Here is a 19,213-nt window from a genome sequence, read left to right as displayed (position 1 = left end):
TCCCGCAGCACATAACTAGCTTTTGCCAATTGGCTGCATTTCCACAAAACTGTTCAAAGAAACTGCAAAGGGGGAAGAATTTGTGTGGGAAAAGGCTGATCAGTGCTCGCTGTGTAAGGTGCGAGCTGGTCGGTGCTCACACACTGAGCATTGCCGGATACAATCACTGAGCACATGGGGGAAGCACCACGGTTCTCTGGCAGTCCCAAGCGCACAATGGTACATGACGGTGAGCTGGTTAATGGGCTGAGGCCCTCGTACACCGACCTTTTCAGCTGCAGTTTCATCACGCTCATCCGGGACTGCCTCTGCATTCCTCCCCACGCAAAGGTTCCATCGGTCCAGCTGCACAATGGTTCCATCTTCCACATGGGACAGGATCTTGGAAACTGGCTCGTCCGTGTATCCCTGAATCCGGGACAGAAACAGACTGCGGGGTTAAAATAAACTCTCTCGTCCGTGAACCCAGGACAGAAACAGACAATGTTAAAAATAAACTATGGTTTCTTCCCCAGTTGCCAATAAAGTTTATTTTTTCCTTCAGTGTTGGTCATCTCTAAACTTAACACAGAAGAGCCAGCTCAATGCTCAAGGTGACATCATCTTAACAGGTCAAAGGTCCCGAGAGTTAATTTTAGCAAACTGGTCTGGACTAAATGGGATGGGTAGTTGGCATGGCCTCTTTAAATGGGATGGGTAGTTGGCATGGCCTCTTTAATGGGATGGGGTAGAAATGTGCAAGACATTTAACACTGAGCAATGTAAGGCCCGACAAAAAAAGTCTGATTAAAGAGAACAGTCTTTAATCCTTGAGGTATTGGGGTAGAAATTTGTCTTGGACACTGGTGCAAAGCAGCGGTATCGCCTTGGTCGCCTGTTACACGCTCCTCCCGATAGAACGGTGGCCGATGGAATACCGCCCGTTTAGCGCTAGCGTCCCAGACTAATTGTTGCTCCATCACATCGCCCAGCAAGAAAATTCACATATTTTACCACCATTTAAAAGGAGAAGCAATTTTCTCCTCTCTCTTTCTGCCGTCCCACCCCTTCCAGTTCTGTGCACTGCACACCATTCTGGAGCTGGGAGCAGCAAGGACCTGATCCATAGGACTCGCCGTGACCCCATCTCCCCAGGGTACAGCACTCAGTCACCATGTGGTGTGCCAATATGGGGCCCTGGCTGAGCTGCTGCAGAACACATCCAGCGATGGCACTGGATCTTTTAGTGACCGACTTATAGTTACACCTTTAGCAGTGACTGGGTGCTACCGCAAATGGATTCCAGAGGACAACCGCCTCCAACAATAAAGGGTCCCGTCGCGGACTGCAAAGCGGACAAGTGCTGGTAATGTACAAAAGCAAGAGGCTTTATCCCAGCAAAAACAAACACAAATCTGAGGTGAGGGTTGCAAGGTTGAGGGAAATTCCTCATCAGCAATCCATGAAATGGGAGATTTCTCAAAATCCGGCGCATTGAAATAAAGTAATTCAACCGCCACACTTACCCCACCCCAGTTTAGGGTCCTGGCAAGATCATTTCCTGTTCCCAGAGGAAGTACTGCCACAGGAGGCTGGGGATTCAGCTGTAGTTGATCCAAAATGGACAGAATCCATCCCACCTACCGAGAAAAAGGCCATTAAAAGTTTTTTTTTTAAAATCCAGCAAACTGTTTATATGGAGCATCTCTGCCACATTTGTAGAATCAAATTAATCAGTCAGTTGAAATATCTGTAAACCCTCCACTGAGGTTAAAGTTACAAACCCCAAAGCTATTTAGTCAACATTTGCACCATTTATTCCTTGACGTGGAAGCTGAATGTTAAATGGCACATTAGGGCTGATGTTCCAAAAGTAAGCTCCCAGCACGTAGCCTCACCCGCTGGGAGCTCGTGTTAGTAAAATCAGCCCTACTGACTCTAGACATCAGCGTATGACTGTCAGACGTAGAGGGGAGAAAAATGTCAAAGGCTGAACCAGGGGAGCTATTCCGTAGGTCAATAGAGAAGGCAGTGTTGTAGTGGGGGGGGGTGCAGTGTCTGTTGGGGAGGGAGGGAAGGGTAGGGGGAGATTTTCACGGGTGGATGGTGAAAGTAGTGGGATTGGAGGGGAGCAGGGAAATGTGGATGGTGAGGAAAATGATCCCTCTCTTCTCCTGAAGGCGCTGACTCTTGATGGGGTGTGACCCTGTGGGCCCAGACAGCCAAACAGTACTTTGTTAAGTAGCCACTTCCCACATGTACGCCTGGACCGTGCTCGTCAGGAGGCTGTTCAACCACTGAAAGCATCACAACCAAGCCGGATCGCGTTCTCATCCGCCACTCACATTTTCCAAGAGGGATAGAACCCAGGCTAACTCTGGACCCTCCCTAACCTCAGCGAGCTGAGGCTAATTGTCCTGCCCTTCCAGCTGGAATCAGTTAGCCCAGACCGGAGATTGAAGCTGGGACCTTCTGGTCTGCATGGCCGAGTGCAACACCAGGTGATGCCTTTACCCACTAAGTTGTCAGGGTTGCTTTGGGCTACATTTTAAATGAGAGGGGAAAGATGCAGGGCACTCGGGTTAGAAAGATAGGCTATTCCATCGAGAAAGGGCACAGGGCACTCGGGTTAGAATGATAGGCTATTGCATTGAGAAAGGGCACAGGGCACTCGGGTTAGAATGATAGGCTATTCCATCGAGAAAGGGCACAGGGCACTCGGGTTAGAATGATAGGCTATTCCATCGAGAAAGGGCACAGGGCACTCGGGTTAGAATGATAGGCTATTGCATTGAGAACGGGCACAGGGCACTCGGGTTAGAATGATAGGCTATTGCATTGAGAAAGGGCACAGGGCACTCGGGATAGAATGATAGGCTATTGCATTGAGAAAGGGCACAGGGCACTCAGGTTAGAATTATAGACTATTGCATCGAGAAAGGGCACAGGGCACTCAGGTTAGAATTATAGACTATTGCATTGAGAAAGGGCACAGGGCACTCGGGTTAGAATGATAGGCTATTGCATTGAGAACGGGCACAGGACACTCGGGTTAGAATGATAGGCTATTGCATTGAGAAAGGGCACAGGGCACTCGGGTTAGAATGATAGGCTATTGCATTGAGAAAGGGCACAGGGCACTCGGGTTAGAATGATAGGCTATTGCATCGAGAAAGGGCACAGGGCACTCGGGTTAGAATGATAGGCTATTGCATTGAGAAAGGGCACAGGGCACTCGGGATAGAATGATAGGCTATTGCATTGAGAAAGGGCACAGGGCACTCGGGATAGAATGATAGGCTATTGCATTGAGAAAGGGCACAGGACACTCGGGTTAGAAAGATAGGCTATTGCATTGAGAAAGGGCACAGGACACTCGGGTTAGAATGATAGGCTATTGCATTGAGAAAGGGCACAGGGCACTCGGGATAGAATGATAGGCTATTGCATTGAGAACGGGCACAGGGCACTCGGGTTAGAATGATAGGCTATTGCATTGAGAAAGGGCACAGGACACTCGGGTTAGAATGATAGGCTATTGCATTGAGAAAGGGCACAGGACACTCGGGTTAGAATGATAGGCTATTGCATTGAGAAAGGGCACAGGGCACTCGGGTTAGAATGATAGGCTATTGCATTGAGAACGGGCACAGGGCACTCAGGTTAGAATTATAGACTATTGCATTGAGAACGGGCACAGGGCACTCGGGTTAGAATTATAGACTATTGCATTGAGAAAGGGCACAGGGCACTCAGGTTAGAATTATAGACTATTGCATTGAGAAAGGGCACAGGGCACTCAGGTTAGAATTATAGACTATTGCATTGAGAAAGGGCACAGGGCACTCAGGTTAGAATTATAGACTATTGCATTGAGAAAGGGCACAGGACACTTGGGTTAGAATGATAGGCTATTGCATCGAGAAAGGGCACAGGGCACTCGGGTTAGAATGATAGGCTATTGCATCGAGAAAGGGCACAGGGCACTCAGGTTAGAATGATAGGCTATTGCATCAAGAAAGGGCACAGGGCACTTGGGTTAGAATGATAGGCTATTGCATTGAGAAAGCCACAGATCAGAGGTGGTGGTACTGGATTGAAAAATGATTTAAAGTAAAACGGTGAGTAAGCACGGCCATTTTAAAATTCTGGCCTTCCTTAATAAAACTAGCTGTTCATACTTCTGAATCTAGAGTTTAAACACTGGTTGACCACTTGTGACACTGTACAGTAGGTACGTGAAATGCTGTCTTCAATAAAGGGGCTGGGCAGCGATCAGATTATGGACAGGCTGTGAGGGTGAATACATTTACAAGCCAATGAAACTGTGTTTCCAGGAACAACTGAAGACTGATATATGGAACACATGCAGGGTTGCCAACCCTCCAGGAATTAAAGACTAATCTCCTGGACTTTACTGCGAGCAACCCTGGAGAGAAATCACAGGCGCATTAAAAAAAAATTGTGTTTTTATTTCCATTTTCTTTGGACCCATTTTTTTTAAATTAGTTCTATAAATATTGGAGATGGGAAAAAGGCTGTTTGACTGGGCGGGGTGGTGGGAGGTCATGTGATGAAAACTCCAGGAATACGTCCAATCAGCGCTGGCAACTCGAAACATATGTCGCATCTTTTATTCAACTGCTTTGGGGGAGGGTCAGGACGTCATTTAATCATTTAAAAGTTTCTTATGCTAAGTTATTTACTACACCTCCCCAGGGTAGGGGGGATTTCTGTTTGTGCAAATTGCACATTGACTGACAGGAGAAGCAGACAATATGTGACAAAATGGCTGGTCTCATTCCTTATTCACAGTTCGTAATATGTAGTTTTCCGTTTGTATCCCAGTGCATTGTGCTGGTACGGTTCATGGACAGTAGGGGAACAGCATCAACTTTACCATAGCACGAAAGAAATATTTTGAGGGCATACAAGGTTTGATCATTACAGCTTTTATTAAGTGATCCACTTCTTGGCAGAACTTTAAAAAATATTGTTTTAAAAGTAGGAACAGAGGAACAGGAGTCGGCCATTCAGCCCCTCGAGCCTGCTCTGCCAATCAATGAGATCATGGCTGCTCTGCAACCTAACTTCATCTACTCACCTTGGTTCCGTAACCCTTAATACCCTTGGCCTAGGAAAAACCTATCAATCTCAGTTTTGACATTTTCAATTGACTCCCGGCCTCAACAGCTTTTTGGGGGAGAGAGTAGCTATTAGAAGAACGACACATTGGCATATGAGAAGGCAACGAGGGAAGGATGGCGCCAAGTAAATGCCAATCAAGCACCCCTCCCCCAGCACGGACAGAGGTAATTGGTTGGCAAGCCTGGGTGAGGGTGCTCTCGTGCACCTGCTAACAACAGATTACACAGCAGCACTGGCAATGGCTGCAAGCAAACTGCCTATGTGTCCCAATTGATGGAGAAAGGTCACCCGGCTTAAGGGAGACCTAAAGGTAGGAAGAAAATAATTATAGATATTTTTTTAAATTGAGATTTCTTTAGTATCTCGCTTGCAAGCCATCAATTTCCAATTTTAAACAAGCTGCCTATTTGACAGTATCATATGGGAAGCACACCTATAATTCTTTCAATCACACTGATCAGACCAGAGAGTACAAGAGGATCGCTGTCTGCCAGCACTGCGATCTGATCAAAATCCTTCGCCCCGCTCACCTTCTCTTTAAATGGGATGGGTAGTTGGCATGGTCTCTTTAATGGGATAGGGTAGAAATGTGCAAGACATTTAACACTGAGCAATGTAAGGCCTGACAAAAAAAGTCTGATTAAAGAGAACAGTCTTTAATCCAACCAACATCGCCAAACGCTGTTAGAGACTGCAAGCATCAACATCCACAGGGTCGCACAGCCCGATACTGCCATCTAGTGGTCACTGCTCTTCATAGCCTGCCACTTTTCTGTACGTTTCCATGTTATTAATCCAGCTCCCTGCAGTTTGACTCTCACGGTGCACTTGTGACACCTGGAATTCTGGGATATTTGGCTTGGCAACTTCCAAATCTGTCAGCTAATTATATTCATATTGCATATATTAGCGGAAGTCCAAGTAAATTAGAAGGTACGCTGTTTTGTAAGAACAGGAGTGTTATATACAATGGGGGAAAAATTCAGTTGTTTGCGCCTCCTGTTAGCGCCTTAAGAGGGCGCTAATGGGGCACAAAGCAACTAGCGCCCGGGCGCGGCGATATTTGCGCCACTCGTGAAATTAACTAGACATTTTGCGGCGGCGCTAAACACTACCGCCACGATCTCCTGCGCCGGCAGATCGTGAGGTCAGTCGACTGCGCAATGCCCCGTTAGCGCCTCAGGCCGGATATTGAGTGACGCCGCCTGCCGCTAGCATCGACAGGTTGAGGGGAGTGTTTTGCAGTCAGAAAGGGGCTGGGGGAGCGCTATTTAAAGGCGACCGCTTCCTGCTTTTTTTTGTTGGTGACATTTTTGCACCACGCAGTCTGAGAGAGAGAGAGACAGACTTCTGGAGAGATTCAACGGTGTGTGAAGGGGTTTTGGGTGCTGAGCAGCACTTTGCAGGTTCATTTTGATTTGCCCTTCCTTACTTCGCCAGCGCTCTGAGGTAGCGCCTCGCTCCTCGGCATTAGCGCCTTAAGACAGGTGTGAAGCACCTGATTTAGCACTCCAATCACCTCCAGGGGCGATAAAAGCCAAATTTGCCATCGGAGGCAATAATTAGTGCCAGGCGCTAAACTTTGCGCACAGCCGGTAAAGGCGCCCCAAATGGGGCGATACTGAATTTTTCCCCCAATGTATTATTCTGGGGCTGAGGTGCTTCTGTGTCTCTCTAGATCCACGTCTTCTAACTGTTAAGTAAACACAGGCTGCGCTCAATCACAGTTCAACAGTTGTTTGGTCAGGGAATTTTGAAGATTAGAAATTATTTCAGGCTGCAGGTGAGAAGCACGCAGCATAAATGACTAGCTTTCTTTTTTTATTATTAAAGTTTGCTTTCTGCATCTGCAATGAAGTGCAAGTTCTGGAGTGAGGGGTCTGGACATCTGGAGTGTGTCACCTGGAGGGCGAGGTCGGCAGAGTGCTAGACTAGCCTGGATTTTCCATTCCTAACCGTCCATTGCACCGATGCACGTGGAGTGGAGAATGGCCAGGAGTTCCACTGGAACTCCAGCCACTTGAGCACCTGCCATATTTCTGTACTATTGTTTCCGGAGGCTGGGGCAAGTGCCCACCCATACATGCAAATGAGGCAGTAATGAGGTGGTCACATCAAGAGATCTAGTTTCCAGTCACCTCTGCCTCCTTAGCACCAGTTCACATTCTTGTCGGTATAAAAGGGGCAACCAGTATTGTTGGAAAGTCGGGACACGATTTAGAGGCTGGCAGCTAGATAAATAGGATTTACAGAAACTGATGAATGACTTGGTTTTGGTGTTTTTATTTGCTGCTGCCTTTGTGCCTTTTTCTCTCAGGCTGCCATTTTCCTCCCCACCTCAATTTCAGATAAAGCAGTCAGTCATTTTCTATTGGGACAACCCTGTCGCTTTGCTTTTTGGAATACTCGGAGGAGGATCCGAGGATTTTCAGGGAGCACTGCAGGTGCTCAGCACCCAGCTGGCAGTATTCCCCATGTATTTCAATAACGTTAGTAATCCACTTGAGCTATGCCTCCACTTTACGAGGTTGCCTGAACCCCTGCTAACTGCATCCGTTTTGCTTATACATTAACTATTTGAATGAGGATAGAATACGTTACTGCATAAAACAGTCCAGTAATTAACACATTTACAATTCCTGAGGATTTTTTCCTCTCCCGTCCAGAAGGTGCTGATGCTTGTTGGTTGTAGGGTGTCACGTGTGTGACTATTCCTCCACGGGGAACATCACAACTCAGCTCAATTCTGTCCTCGTCTAATGTCTAGTCATGCAAAATAACGCACACACACAAGCACCCATACAGACACACTCACTTTAGCAGGAATCACTGCTGACTGTTTCTTCTTCTCCCTAAGAGGGAGCTCTGAGGCCAATTGTAGCTGCACTGATTGGGAATCAAAGCTTCAACCTTCTGGGCTGTGTGGCTTAGTCCGACAGCAGGCACTGCCTTTACCCACTAGGAGAGCCCAGAATTCCTGATGTTGATATATGTTCACTACAAGAGAATGTTGCTGCCAACGTCAACATCAAAGATGAAGGTGGATGTGCGGACACAGTGGATGCAGCAACATTGTGGACAATCACATAATGGCAGCGCGATGTCCGCACTATACAACAACTAATTAATGTAGAAAAGTGTCCCAATGTTACAAGCGCATTAGGAGAAAAAAACAAAGCCAAAGAAGAAGATATAAGGAGGGGTGGCTGAAAGCTCAGTCAAAATGGTGGGTTTTTTTTTAAAGGAGGGTCTGAAAGGAGGAGAGGGCAGTGACGAGTCAGGCAGGTTTAGCGAGGAATTTCCAGAGCGTGGGGCCTAGGCAGTGGAAGGCGTGGCCGCCAATGTGGGAGGGTAGGGGGAGGGTGTGGCACAAGAGGCCAAGGTCAGAGGAACAGAAAGTTTGGGAGGGGAGGGTGGTAATTGGCAGAGGCGGGCAACATTATGGAGGTAGGAGTAGGTGGCGTTCGTGATGAAGAGAACGTGGTCAGAAGCTCAGCTCAGGATCGATCAGAACACCAAGGTTGTGAACAGATTGGTTTAGCCTGAGATAGTGGAGGGTGATAATGTCAGTGGCTAGGGAACTGAGTGTGTGGTGGGGACTGCAGATGATGGCTTCAGTCTTCCCGATGTTTAACTGGAGTAAACACTTACATAATGGCAGCGTGATATTCACACTATTACAACAGTTACACAATCATCTTGACCTCAATACCAAGTGGAACCTTTATTGCAAAATGAATCACAGGAAACAATTGTCATCTTGCATTTTAAGAGAATACGACACAAACCACAGAAAGCGAGAGGAGTGTAAACACTTACAGTGCCGTCACCTCCACAAGCTAGAATTCGTAAATTCTGCACCTTTCGGTACAGCTCCAACCTGGACAGAGCAAAACAATCATTTTAAAAAACACACACAAACTTAGAAGAAACACAGAACTCCTTAGTCTCAGAGAAGTGATCACACGCTCATCTCTTCGGTTTAGACAGAGGGACAACTCATTACAGGCTGTCAGCACAAATCTCTGGGAACCGCCATTTCCCCATGGCTGTATCGAAAGAAGCTCAAGGTGATCCCCGACGGAAAATTCCTCAACTTTGCAGTACCTAGTTCTGAATGTATTTGGTTAAACTTCCCTTCGTCCTATCTAGAATTTTTAAAAATTATTCGTGTCTGATAACCTTTATCTGGTTCTTTACATACCTAAGAAATCACACAACACCAGGTTATAGTCCAACAGCTTTATTTGAAATCACAAGCTTTCGGAGCGCTGCTCCTTCTTCAGGTGAAGTGGAGAAATGCATAAAGACACAACTTATATAGTCAGAGAATCATGTCAGATGTTTACAGGTAACCTTTCCAACTGCCATTTATCGCACCTCGGCAGAGAGATAATCACAGCAGTCAAAGGTGTGAATGGTGTCCAAACAGGTCAGTCAGGGAAACATTACATCAAAGAACAATGAGGTGGGGTCACAAGGGGTCAAATATTGCAGATGCTGGGGTCTGTATGAAAAACAAAAAAAGACAAAAAACATTTTTTTTGGCTGGAAATCACAGCAGGTCCGGCCACATGTGTGTAGAGAGAACAGCCCATGTCGACTCGAGTCTGGATGACCCTGCATCAGGTGGGGTTACATGTAGCGTGACATGAACCCAAGATCTCGGTTAAGGCCGTCCTCATGGGTGCGGAACTTGGCTATCAGTTTCTGTCCGACCACACCCTTCAACCAGACGAAATTGAAGTTCTCAGCCGAGGTCTCAATTTCTGCCCCACCACCAAAATGGACCCCATCGGTCTCGCGGCAGACACAGAGGAATTCATCAGGAGAATGAGGCTCCGGGAATTCTTCCACAAATCCCAAGATGTCAGCAGCGAACCCAACGAGACAATCAATGATCCGGAACAGCAGGCAGAGGGATCCGCAGTGCAGCGACCGAAGAAGAAAGAGTCAAATTGGACCCCTCCGGAGGGTCGCTGCCCTAAGCTTGACATGTATGCTCAAGCTGTCAGGAGATGCATCAATGCCAGATTCATCAGTCGCACTCACAAGACAGTCCAGAATGTCACCCGAGCACAACGCAACGCCATCCACGCTCTCAAGACCAACCGCAACATCGTCATCAAACCAGCAGACAAAGGAGGTGCCATCGTCATACAGAACAGAACGGACTATTGCAAAGAAGTATACCGACAACTGGACAACCAGGAACACTACAGACAGTTACCCGCAGATCCGACCAAAGAACACACCCGCCAACTCAACAGACTGATCAAAACCTTCGATCCAGACCTTCAAAGCACCCTACATGCTCTCATCCCACGTACTCCCCGCGTGGGTGACTTCTACTGCCTCCCAAAGATACACAAAGCCAACACACCTGGACGTCCTATCGCATCAGGCAACGGAACCCTGTGTGAGAACCTCTCTGGATATGTCGAGGGCATCCTGAAACCCATCGTACAGGGAACCCCCAGCTTCTGTCGCGACACTACAGACTTCTTACAGAAGCTCAGCACCCACGGACCAGTTGAACCAGGAACACTCCTCGCCACGATGGACGTCTCGGCACTCTACACCAGTATCCCCCACGATGACGGCATCGCTGCGACAGCCTCAGTACTCAACACCAACAACAGCCAATCTCCAGATGCCATCCTACAACTCATCCGCTTCATCCTTGGCCACAATGTCTTCACCTTCGACAACCAGTTCTTTACCCAAACACACGGAACAGCCATGGGGACCAAATTCGCACCCCAATACGCAAACATCTTCATGCACAAGTTCGAGCAAGACTTCTTCGCTGCACAGGATCTCCAACCAACGCTATACACCAGATACATCGACGACATTTTCTTCCTATGGACCCACGGCGAAGAATCACTGAAAAGACTACACGATAACATCAACAAGTTCCATCCCACAATCAAACTCACCATGGACTACTCCTCAGAATCAGTCTCATTCCTGGACACACGAATCTCCATCAAAGACGGACACCTCAGCACTTCACTCTACCGCAAGCCCACGGACAACCTCACGATGCTTCACTTCTCCAGCTTCCACCCTAACCACGTTAAAGAAGCCATCCCCTATGGACAAGCCCTGCGAATACACAGGATCTGCTCAGACGAGGAGGAACGCGATGGACACCTACAGACACTGAAAGACGCCCTTGTAAGAACAGGATATGACGCTCGACTCGTCGATCGACAGTTCCGACGGGCCACAGCGAAAAATCGCATAGACCTCCTCAGAAGACAAACACGGGACACAACCAACAGAGTACCCTTCGTCGTCCAGTACTTCCCCGGGGCGGAGAAACTACGCCATGTTCTTCGCAGCCTTCAACATGTCATCGATGACGACGAACACCTCGCTAAGGCCATCCCCACGCCTCCACTACTCGCTTTCAAACAGCCGCCTAACCTCAAACAGACCATCGTTCGCAGCAAATTACCCAGCTTCCAGGAGAACAGCGACCACGACACCACACAACCCTGCCACAGCAACCTCTGCAAGACATGCCAGATCATCAACACAGATACCATCATCACACGTGAGGACACCACCCACCAGGTACATGGTACATACTCATGTGACTCGGCCAACGTTGTCTACCTCATACGTTGCAGGAAAGGATGCCCCGGAGCATGGTACATCGGCGAGACCATGCAGACACTGCGACAACGGATGAACGGACACCGCGCAACAATCACCAGGCAGGAGTGTTCCCTCCCAGTCGGGGAACACTTCAGCAGTCAAGGACATTCAGCCTCCGATCTTCAGGTAAGCATTCTCCAAGATGGCCTTCGAGACACACAACGCAAAATCGTCGAGCAGAAACTGATAGCCAAGTTCCACACCCATGAGGACGGCCTTAACCGAGATCTTGGGTTCATGTCACGCTACATGTAACCCCACCTGATGCAGGGTCATCCAGACTCGAGTCGACATTGGCTTGTTCTCTCTACACAGATGCGGCTGGACCTGCTGTGATTTCCAGCCAAAAAAAATGTTTTTTGTCTGTTTTTTTGTTTTTCATACAGACCCCAGCATCTGCAATATTTGACCCCTTGTGACCCCACCTCATTGTTCTTTGATGTAATGTTTCCCTGACTGACCTGTTTGGACACCATTCACACCTTTGACTGCTGTGATTATCTCTCTGCCGAGGCGTGATAAATGGCAGTTGGAAAGGTTACCTGTAAACATCTGACATGATTCTCTGACTATATAAGCTGTGTCTTTATGCATTTCTCCACTTCACCTGAAGAAGGAGCAGCGCTCCGAAAGCTTGTGATTTCAAATAAAGCTGTTGGACTATAACCTGGTGTTGTGTGATTTCTTACATTTGTCCACCCCAGTCCAACTCCGGCATCTCCACACCATCTTTACATACCTGGGACTGGATCAGCAGAATACCTCATGTAATTTCAGCAGGTTTAACTGAATCTTGCAAACTGTGGATCATTCTTTATTTAAAACTTCTAAGGGTGGAGCATTCAAACCGTAATTAAATATTACACCTTCTAGGAAACAATAAATATGAAAACTTCTTCAAAGAAAAGGACATTTTTTGAATTACATTTTTGTGCTCAGGCGGAGAGATGTCAGCCAGACAACCCAAACCTTTTTATCTATTAGTGTCAGCATCAAGCACTCCCGAGTCAGGTAGAGCATGGGCCAGGTGCAGAGTAAAGTTCCCTCTGTACTGTCCCCAACAATGTAGCTTAACCTCATCCACAGAATACTGTCCGTTACTGTGCTGGTGTGATATTTCAATGTCCTGCTTGCCATTCAGTCTGAGCGAGGCCGTCAGTTCAGTGACAATTTGTGTCAAATTTGGGTTCATTTTGTTGCAGCGGGCCTCTGCCTGTTAGGGACTGTGCGGAGCAGACTATCCCAAACTCATTTCATGTAGCACCCCTACAGCCAGCAGAAGGAAGGATCGTGCATCCCACTCAGTCTGGGCTGGATTTAAACCCAGGTATCCGAGGTGAAAGAATCGCACTGTAACATACTGTGTCACCCTGTGCCACTTTTAAGGAAAAAAAAACAAAGTTGAACTTAGGACAGTCTCAGTGCTCCCTTGGTCTCAGAACATAAGAAGTAGGAGCAGGAGTAGGCCATACGGCCCCTTGGGCCTGCTCCGCCATTCAATAGGATCATGGCTGATCCGAACCTAGACTCACGTCCACTTCCCTGCCCGCTCCCCATAACCCTTAATTCCCTTATCTGCTAGGAAACTGTCTATCTCCGTTTTAAATTTATTTAATGTCGCAGCTTCCACAGCTCTGAGGTAGCAAATTCCATAGATTTACTACCCTCTGAGTGAAGAAGTTTCTCCTCATCTCAGTTTTGAAACGGCAGCCCCTTATTCTAAGATTATGCCCCCTAGTTCTAGTCTCACCCATCAGTGGAAACATCCTCACCGCATCCACCCGATCGAGCCCCCTCACAATCTTATCTGTTTCGATAAGATCGCCGCTCATTCTTCTGAATTCCAATGAGTAGAGGCCCAACCTACTCAACCTTTCCTCATAAGTCAACCCCCTCATCTCCAGAGTCAACCGAGTGAACCTTCTCTGAACTGCCTTGAGAGCAAGTATATCTTTTCTTAAATATGGAAACCAAAACTGTACGCAGTATTCCAGGTGTGGCCTCACCAGTACCCTGTATAGCTGAAGCAAGACTTCCCTGCTTTTATACTCCATCCCCCTTGCAATAAAAGCCAAGATTCCATTGGCTTTCCTGATCACCTGCTGTGTTTCATGCACCAGGACCCCCAGATCCCTTTGTACTGTAGCACTTTGCAGTTTCTTTCCATTTAGATAATAACTTGCTCTTTGATTTTTTCTGCCAAAGTGCATAACCTCACACTTTCCAACATTATATTCCATCTGCCAAATTTCTGCCCACTCACTTAGCCTGTCTATGTCCTTTTGCAGGTTTTTTATGTCCTCCTCACTCACTGCTTTCTCTCCCATCTTTGTATCGTCGGCAAACTTGGATACGTTGCACTTGGTCCCTTCCTCCAAATCGTTAATATAGATTGTAAAGAGTTGGGGTCCCAGCACTGACCCCTGCGGAACACCACTAGTTACTGATTGCCAGCCCGAGAATGAACCATTTATCCCAACTCTCTGTTTTCTGTTAGATAGCCAATCTTCCACCCATGCCAGTATATTACCCCCAATCCCGTGATTTTTTATCTTGTGCAGTAATCTTTTGTGTGGCACCTTGTCAAATGCCTTTTGGAAGTCCAAATACACCACATCCACTGGTTCCCCTTTATCCACCCTGTTTGTTACGTCCTCAAAGAATTCGAGCAAATTTGTCAAACAAGACTTCCCCTTCATAAAACCATGCTGACTCTGTCCGATTAAATTATGCTTATCCAAATGTCCTGTTACTGCTTCCTTAATAATGGACTCCAACATTTTACCAACCACAGCAATCACATCAGTGTCCAGGAACATGGCTGCCCGTCCCCATTTATTCAGCGTGTCTAACAACTGTGCTGTGGCTCTCTGGCGACTTTCTTCCCAAGGTGTTGGGGTTGTCGAACTGATCGTTACTTTTACACAAAGGCCAGCCCAGTGGCGCAGCGTTCTGGAGTACCAGCCTCTTGTGCCACCGAGCGATGGGCCACGGGTTTGCACTCCTTTCCCTTCCCCGCTGAAGCAGACCACAGTCGTGCTTGGCATGGAGAAAATACTGAGTGGAAGCCAGGCTGTTCTCGAACAGGGAGGGAGGGAAAGGAAATCGGAGGGAGAGTCACCGAGAGTTGCAGTCCCAGTCCTCCGATAGATCTGGGTGCCTGCCACCTTGGCCACGGATGTTACATGGGTGAAGAAAGAAATGACCCCTCTCCAAAGTTAGAGAGAGAGAATCTCAACCTCAAGAAAAGCTTTTACCCGGGATCCCAACTGAGGGAGCATATTCCATATAAAATAGCACCCTTGCCCCCAGTCAAATTGCTGTGCTTATGACCACATCTCGTATGTGCTCGTACTCTACTGGTTAACAAAACAATATTCTTATCCACACCCTCCCCAAAATATCCCCACTTGCTCCTGTTTGAAACCTTGAGCCTTGAACGCTTGTCCCCGTCCAGTACTTACGCCTCCTTGGGACCCCCCTGACACATATCAAACACCTGTCTCGGGTTCAGATACCACATGAACGACTGGATAATCTTCGCTCCCTGCAAAAGAATGAAACAAATGTAAGAGCGTCACAGTGAAAGCCAACGTCGCTCTAACCCGATGATGTACCGTTAAACGCACGCTGCACTAATACAGAGTGTGTGTTCATTCAGCATTTTACTGTAAACTTGGACCTGGTGCTCCGCCAAGATTCGCTATGTGGCAGACCAGCCTCAATGGCTCTGAAAGGGCACTAAAACTACTGGAGAACAGTGCTGTAGTGGGTGGTATAACAGTCGGGCAGAACAGGGAGCTGGGGGTCCGATACACGTGTCAAAACCAGAGAGTGGGCCGTATACTGAAAAGCAAGACCCTTTCCTCGTACACACTGAATGTGAGACTCCCAAAGCAAGACCCCTATATATAACTAACCACGAACTGATCAGCTGGTCACAACAATATCTGTTCCATTATCCAGCTGAGTTGCTGGATTAAGGCTGCGTACAGTTGGTAAGGAAGCAAAAGCAGCGGCTGGAGGAGAGCTGCAGCCAGAGTCAGTACCGATCCTCTCATTTTCTCCTTTTGACCCTTCAGGATGCCTGGGGTATTCTCTCTCTCTCTCTCTTTTTTTCTCCCTTTCTCTCCTGAAGGTGCTGGCTCGTGCTGCGTTCTGATTCTACGTGCAGCACTCCCACAACTTGCCCAGCGACCAGTCTTCCTGTGTGCGCTCAGACGCTGAGTGTCGACAGACTATTCAATTGCCAGAAGCAGGATGTGTGCGCTTTCCATTTGCGGGGGGGGGGGGGGGGGGGGGGCGGAGGGGGTGTCATGGGATAACAGGGACCCGGGTAGATTTTCTTTTTTTCCACCCCTCCTGATTTCAGGAGCACCGAGTCCAATTGCAGCAGCTCAGCTACTTCAAAATAGTCATCTTCACAGTTAAGCATACTCCCTTTCCTTGTCGTCTGCAGATTTTGATGCTGCATCCCTTGTACCCAAATCATATTCATGTGTGAGAGAGAGAAAGAGTGAAGAGAAGAGAAGAGACAGAGCGAAAGAGTGAAGAGAAAGTGAGAACGAGAAAGAGCGAAAGAGTGAAGAGAAAGTGAGAACGAGAAAGAAAGAGAACGAGAAAGAAAGAGAAAACGAGAAAGAGAGAGAGAGAGAGAGAGAGAAAGAGAAAGAGAGAAAGAAAGAAAGAAAGGAGGGTATGACGACTGCTCTGTGAGACAAGAGAAACCACGCACCTGATTTCCTCCACTTTTGGGATTGACAAACACCAACAACGGTTTCATCAGCGGAGATGGGATGGGCTTTATGATAAAGGGCCTCCATCTTCCTTCCTGTTTCAAAAGGGAGAAGAGTCAGTCCCGAACAGCGACACGTACCTGCAGCAATTACCACTCTGCACTAACTGTTCCAGGCACAGCCGAGAATATAAAAGCAACAGGTGACACTTAGCCGACAAGCTGCATTACTGAAGATTTTGTACAAGTGCCTACAATGTGTGTCGTGCTGCATCCCCCTGGTGGATGTGCTTGCTCGGGAAGGGAGGCCACAACAATGAAGAAGGACCAACAGTTTGCATTTAAATACCTCACCGCACGTCACAGAGGGAGGTGGGCACTGAATAGGAAGAAATTGGGGTGGGGGAGGGGGAGCGTGACTGAAGGCATGGTTAAAGTGGTAGGTTCTCAGGAAGTGTTTAAAAATTTGAAGGAGGTAGCACGGCAATGCAAAGTGGTTTGGGCAGCAAGTACCAAAGGACCAGCAACAGCCTCCCAGCTGTGAAAGGGAGACTTTTATTTATATAGCGCCTGTCATGACTTGAGGATGTCCAAGTGCTTTGCAGCTAATTAAGTACCTTTATTTTTAAAGTGTAGTCACTGTTGTAATGTCGGAAATGCAGCAGCCAAATTGCGCACAGCAAGGTCCCACAAACAGCAATGAGATAATGACCAGATCATCTGTTTTAGTGATGCTGGTTGAGGGATAAATATTGGGGAGAACGCCCCTGCTCTTCTTCGAATTAGTGCATTGGATTCTTTTACGTCCACCTGAGAGAGCAGACGGAGCCTCAGTTTAATGTTTAATCCGAAGGACAGACCCTCCAACAGTGCAGCACTCCCTCAGTACTCCACTGGAGTGTCAGCTTGGATTATGCGCTCAAGTCTCTGGAGTGGGACTTGAACCCACAACCTTCTGACTCCGAGGCGCGAGTGCTACCAACTGAGCCATGACTGAAGATGTGAGAGTTGGCCAAATATTCAAAAGTGCCTGTACGCGCACACACACAGATTTGCTCAGTGATTTTACTTGTACTTTCTTGTAGAATAATTTTGCATCTTGGGAAAAGTTGTGGGGCAAAATAATAGTTCACCCAATTTTTCAAATATATGCCACATGTACAGGTTGTTTTGGACAGATGTAGGTTTTTGAACCAATGGGTTTGTCTGCTTTACACCACCCTAGCTAGAGCGAGGTGGTTTCTATCCCTTTACAAAACAACTTGCACTAATATAGTGCCATTAACATAGCTAAATGTCCCAAACACTTCACAGCAGTGAAGAGGAACAGAGAAGGAGGAGTTCGAGGGCAGGTGTGGTCAAGGAGGTAGGTTTTCCAGAGGTTTTTCACTACCACGGTTGATATAAACCAGCGTCTCAAGGGCACCTAGGGATGGGCAATAAATGCTGGCCGTGCTAGCGGCGCCCATATCCTGAGAACAAATTTTAAAAATCACCACCCTCCTCCCCTCTTGCTCCCAATTATCCTATTGATAATTTAAACATTCTTGTCCTATGACCAAATTCAAATTCCAGCAGTGTTAAGTCTGTGTGTTATATTGAGAATTACTACACAGACCACAAGAGTAAAATTTAACAGGTCTTTACTAGTCGAAGGTCAGGGCGGAACTGCCCAATAAATCATTACACAGCACTTATATACCGGTGTGGTCACCGCCGGTATTACAGTATACAGCAGCCAAGATAAAGTAGTGCAACTCTTAAAATAGTTCTCTTAAAGGTAGAACGGTTACATACACTACAAGCAGTAATATGTTGCAGTGACGTGTCGAGCAGTAATTTAAAAAAGAATCACAGTGCTGCTTACCTCAGCTCCTTTTTTACTAGATTTCCTTTTAAACGAGGTCCGTTTTTTCTTTTTACTCGATTTCAGTGAATTCTGGGAGGTGGGGGGAGGGAAGGAAAGAGCAACAACATCGCAGTTAGTGGTGAGCAGAGGTCGGCTTGGAAAAGTTCAGGCACAGAGACCATTCAGAAAGTGCTCCTCACCTGAGCCCGTCTCACCCGAATGATCCAGGTTGGCGGAACGATAACTGCGGCGTGGGCGCCCAGTGTACAGGGCTCCTCGATCTGTTGTAGCATGAAGCAGGTCACCTTGTTGTGATACTGCAGGAAAGGACAAGTAAACAGTCTGAGTAAAATGCTAAGCATTCACTTTATTTCCCCTCCGGTCCCATCATCTTTCCATTATCCGTTCTGCTGCTTGGCTCTATATTGGAGCATCATGGCATCATAATGTGTCAAGGAGCAAGGATGGGATGTGGGCCAATGATTCGCCACATTCAGACCGCCGACCTCGGCTGTACCATCACCAGAGGCCGGGAACCAAGACAGAGTAAAATCTGTGACCACAGATCTCTCAAATGCCTCCAGCTCCCACAGATAGTTGTCTTTCTATACTATGAGATGGTTTTCAATATTTGTTAACCAAGGGCTAAAATATGCATTTTTTTAAACTTTATTTTGCACCAAAATTGCACGAGGAAAACACACGGCATAAAAAGTTGGTGAGGAAAACAAACATACGGTTAAAATATAATTTAACTTCCTAAAAATATCCGAAGGTTTGTGGAGTCAAAACGCGTCAAACAAACAGAACAGGTCAGTAGAGAGAGGATTTGC

General features: G+C 47.2%; 1 protein-coding gene across 9 annotated transcripts in view; it reads right to left on the bottom strand.

Moving 5' to 3' along the window:
* Positions 1 to 19,213, bottom strand: part of dgkza (diacylglycerol kinase, zeta a) — a 516,902-nt gene that overhangs the window by 264,708 nt on the left and 232,981 nt on the right. For all 9 annotated transcript variants that reach the window (XM_086007591.1, XM_086007594.1, XM_086007592.1 and 6 more), the window contains 7 exons: positions 18,581 to 18,697; positions 18,399 to 18,470; positions 16,532 to 16,627; positions 15,261 to 15,343; positions 8,947 to 9,007; positions 1,506 to 1,619; positions 268 to 408 (listed from right to left, as the gene is read on the bottom strand). In XM_086007591.1, the coding sequence (XP_085863717.1) occupies positions 268 to 408; positions 1,506 to 1,619; positions 8,947 to 9,007; positions 15,261 to 15,343; positions 16,532 to 16,627; positions 18,399 to 18,470; positions 18,581 to 18,697 (684 nt within the window). The remainder of the gene's footprint in view (positions 1 to 267; positions 409 to 1,505; positions 1,620 to 8,946; positions 9,008 to 15,260; positions 15,344 to 16,531; positions 16,628 to 18,398; positions 18,471 to 18,580; positions 18,698 to 19,213) is intronic.

This window comes from Somniosus microcephalus, chromosome 15 (genome assembly GCF_052327205.1).
Source record: "Somniosus microcephalus isolate GS21.2 chromosome 15, FLI_Smic_1.0, whole genome shotgun sequence".
Classification (NCBI taxonomy): domain Eukaryota; kingdom Metazoa; phylum Chordata; class Chondrichthyes; order Squaliformes; family Somniosidae; genus Somniosus; species Somniosus microcephalus.
The sequence above is the reverse complement of the archived record's forward strand: the minus strand, read 5'-3'. Positions and strand labels throughout refer to the sequence as shown.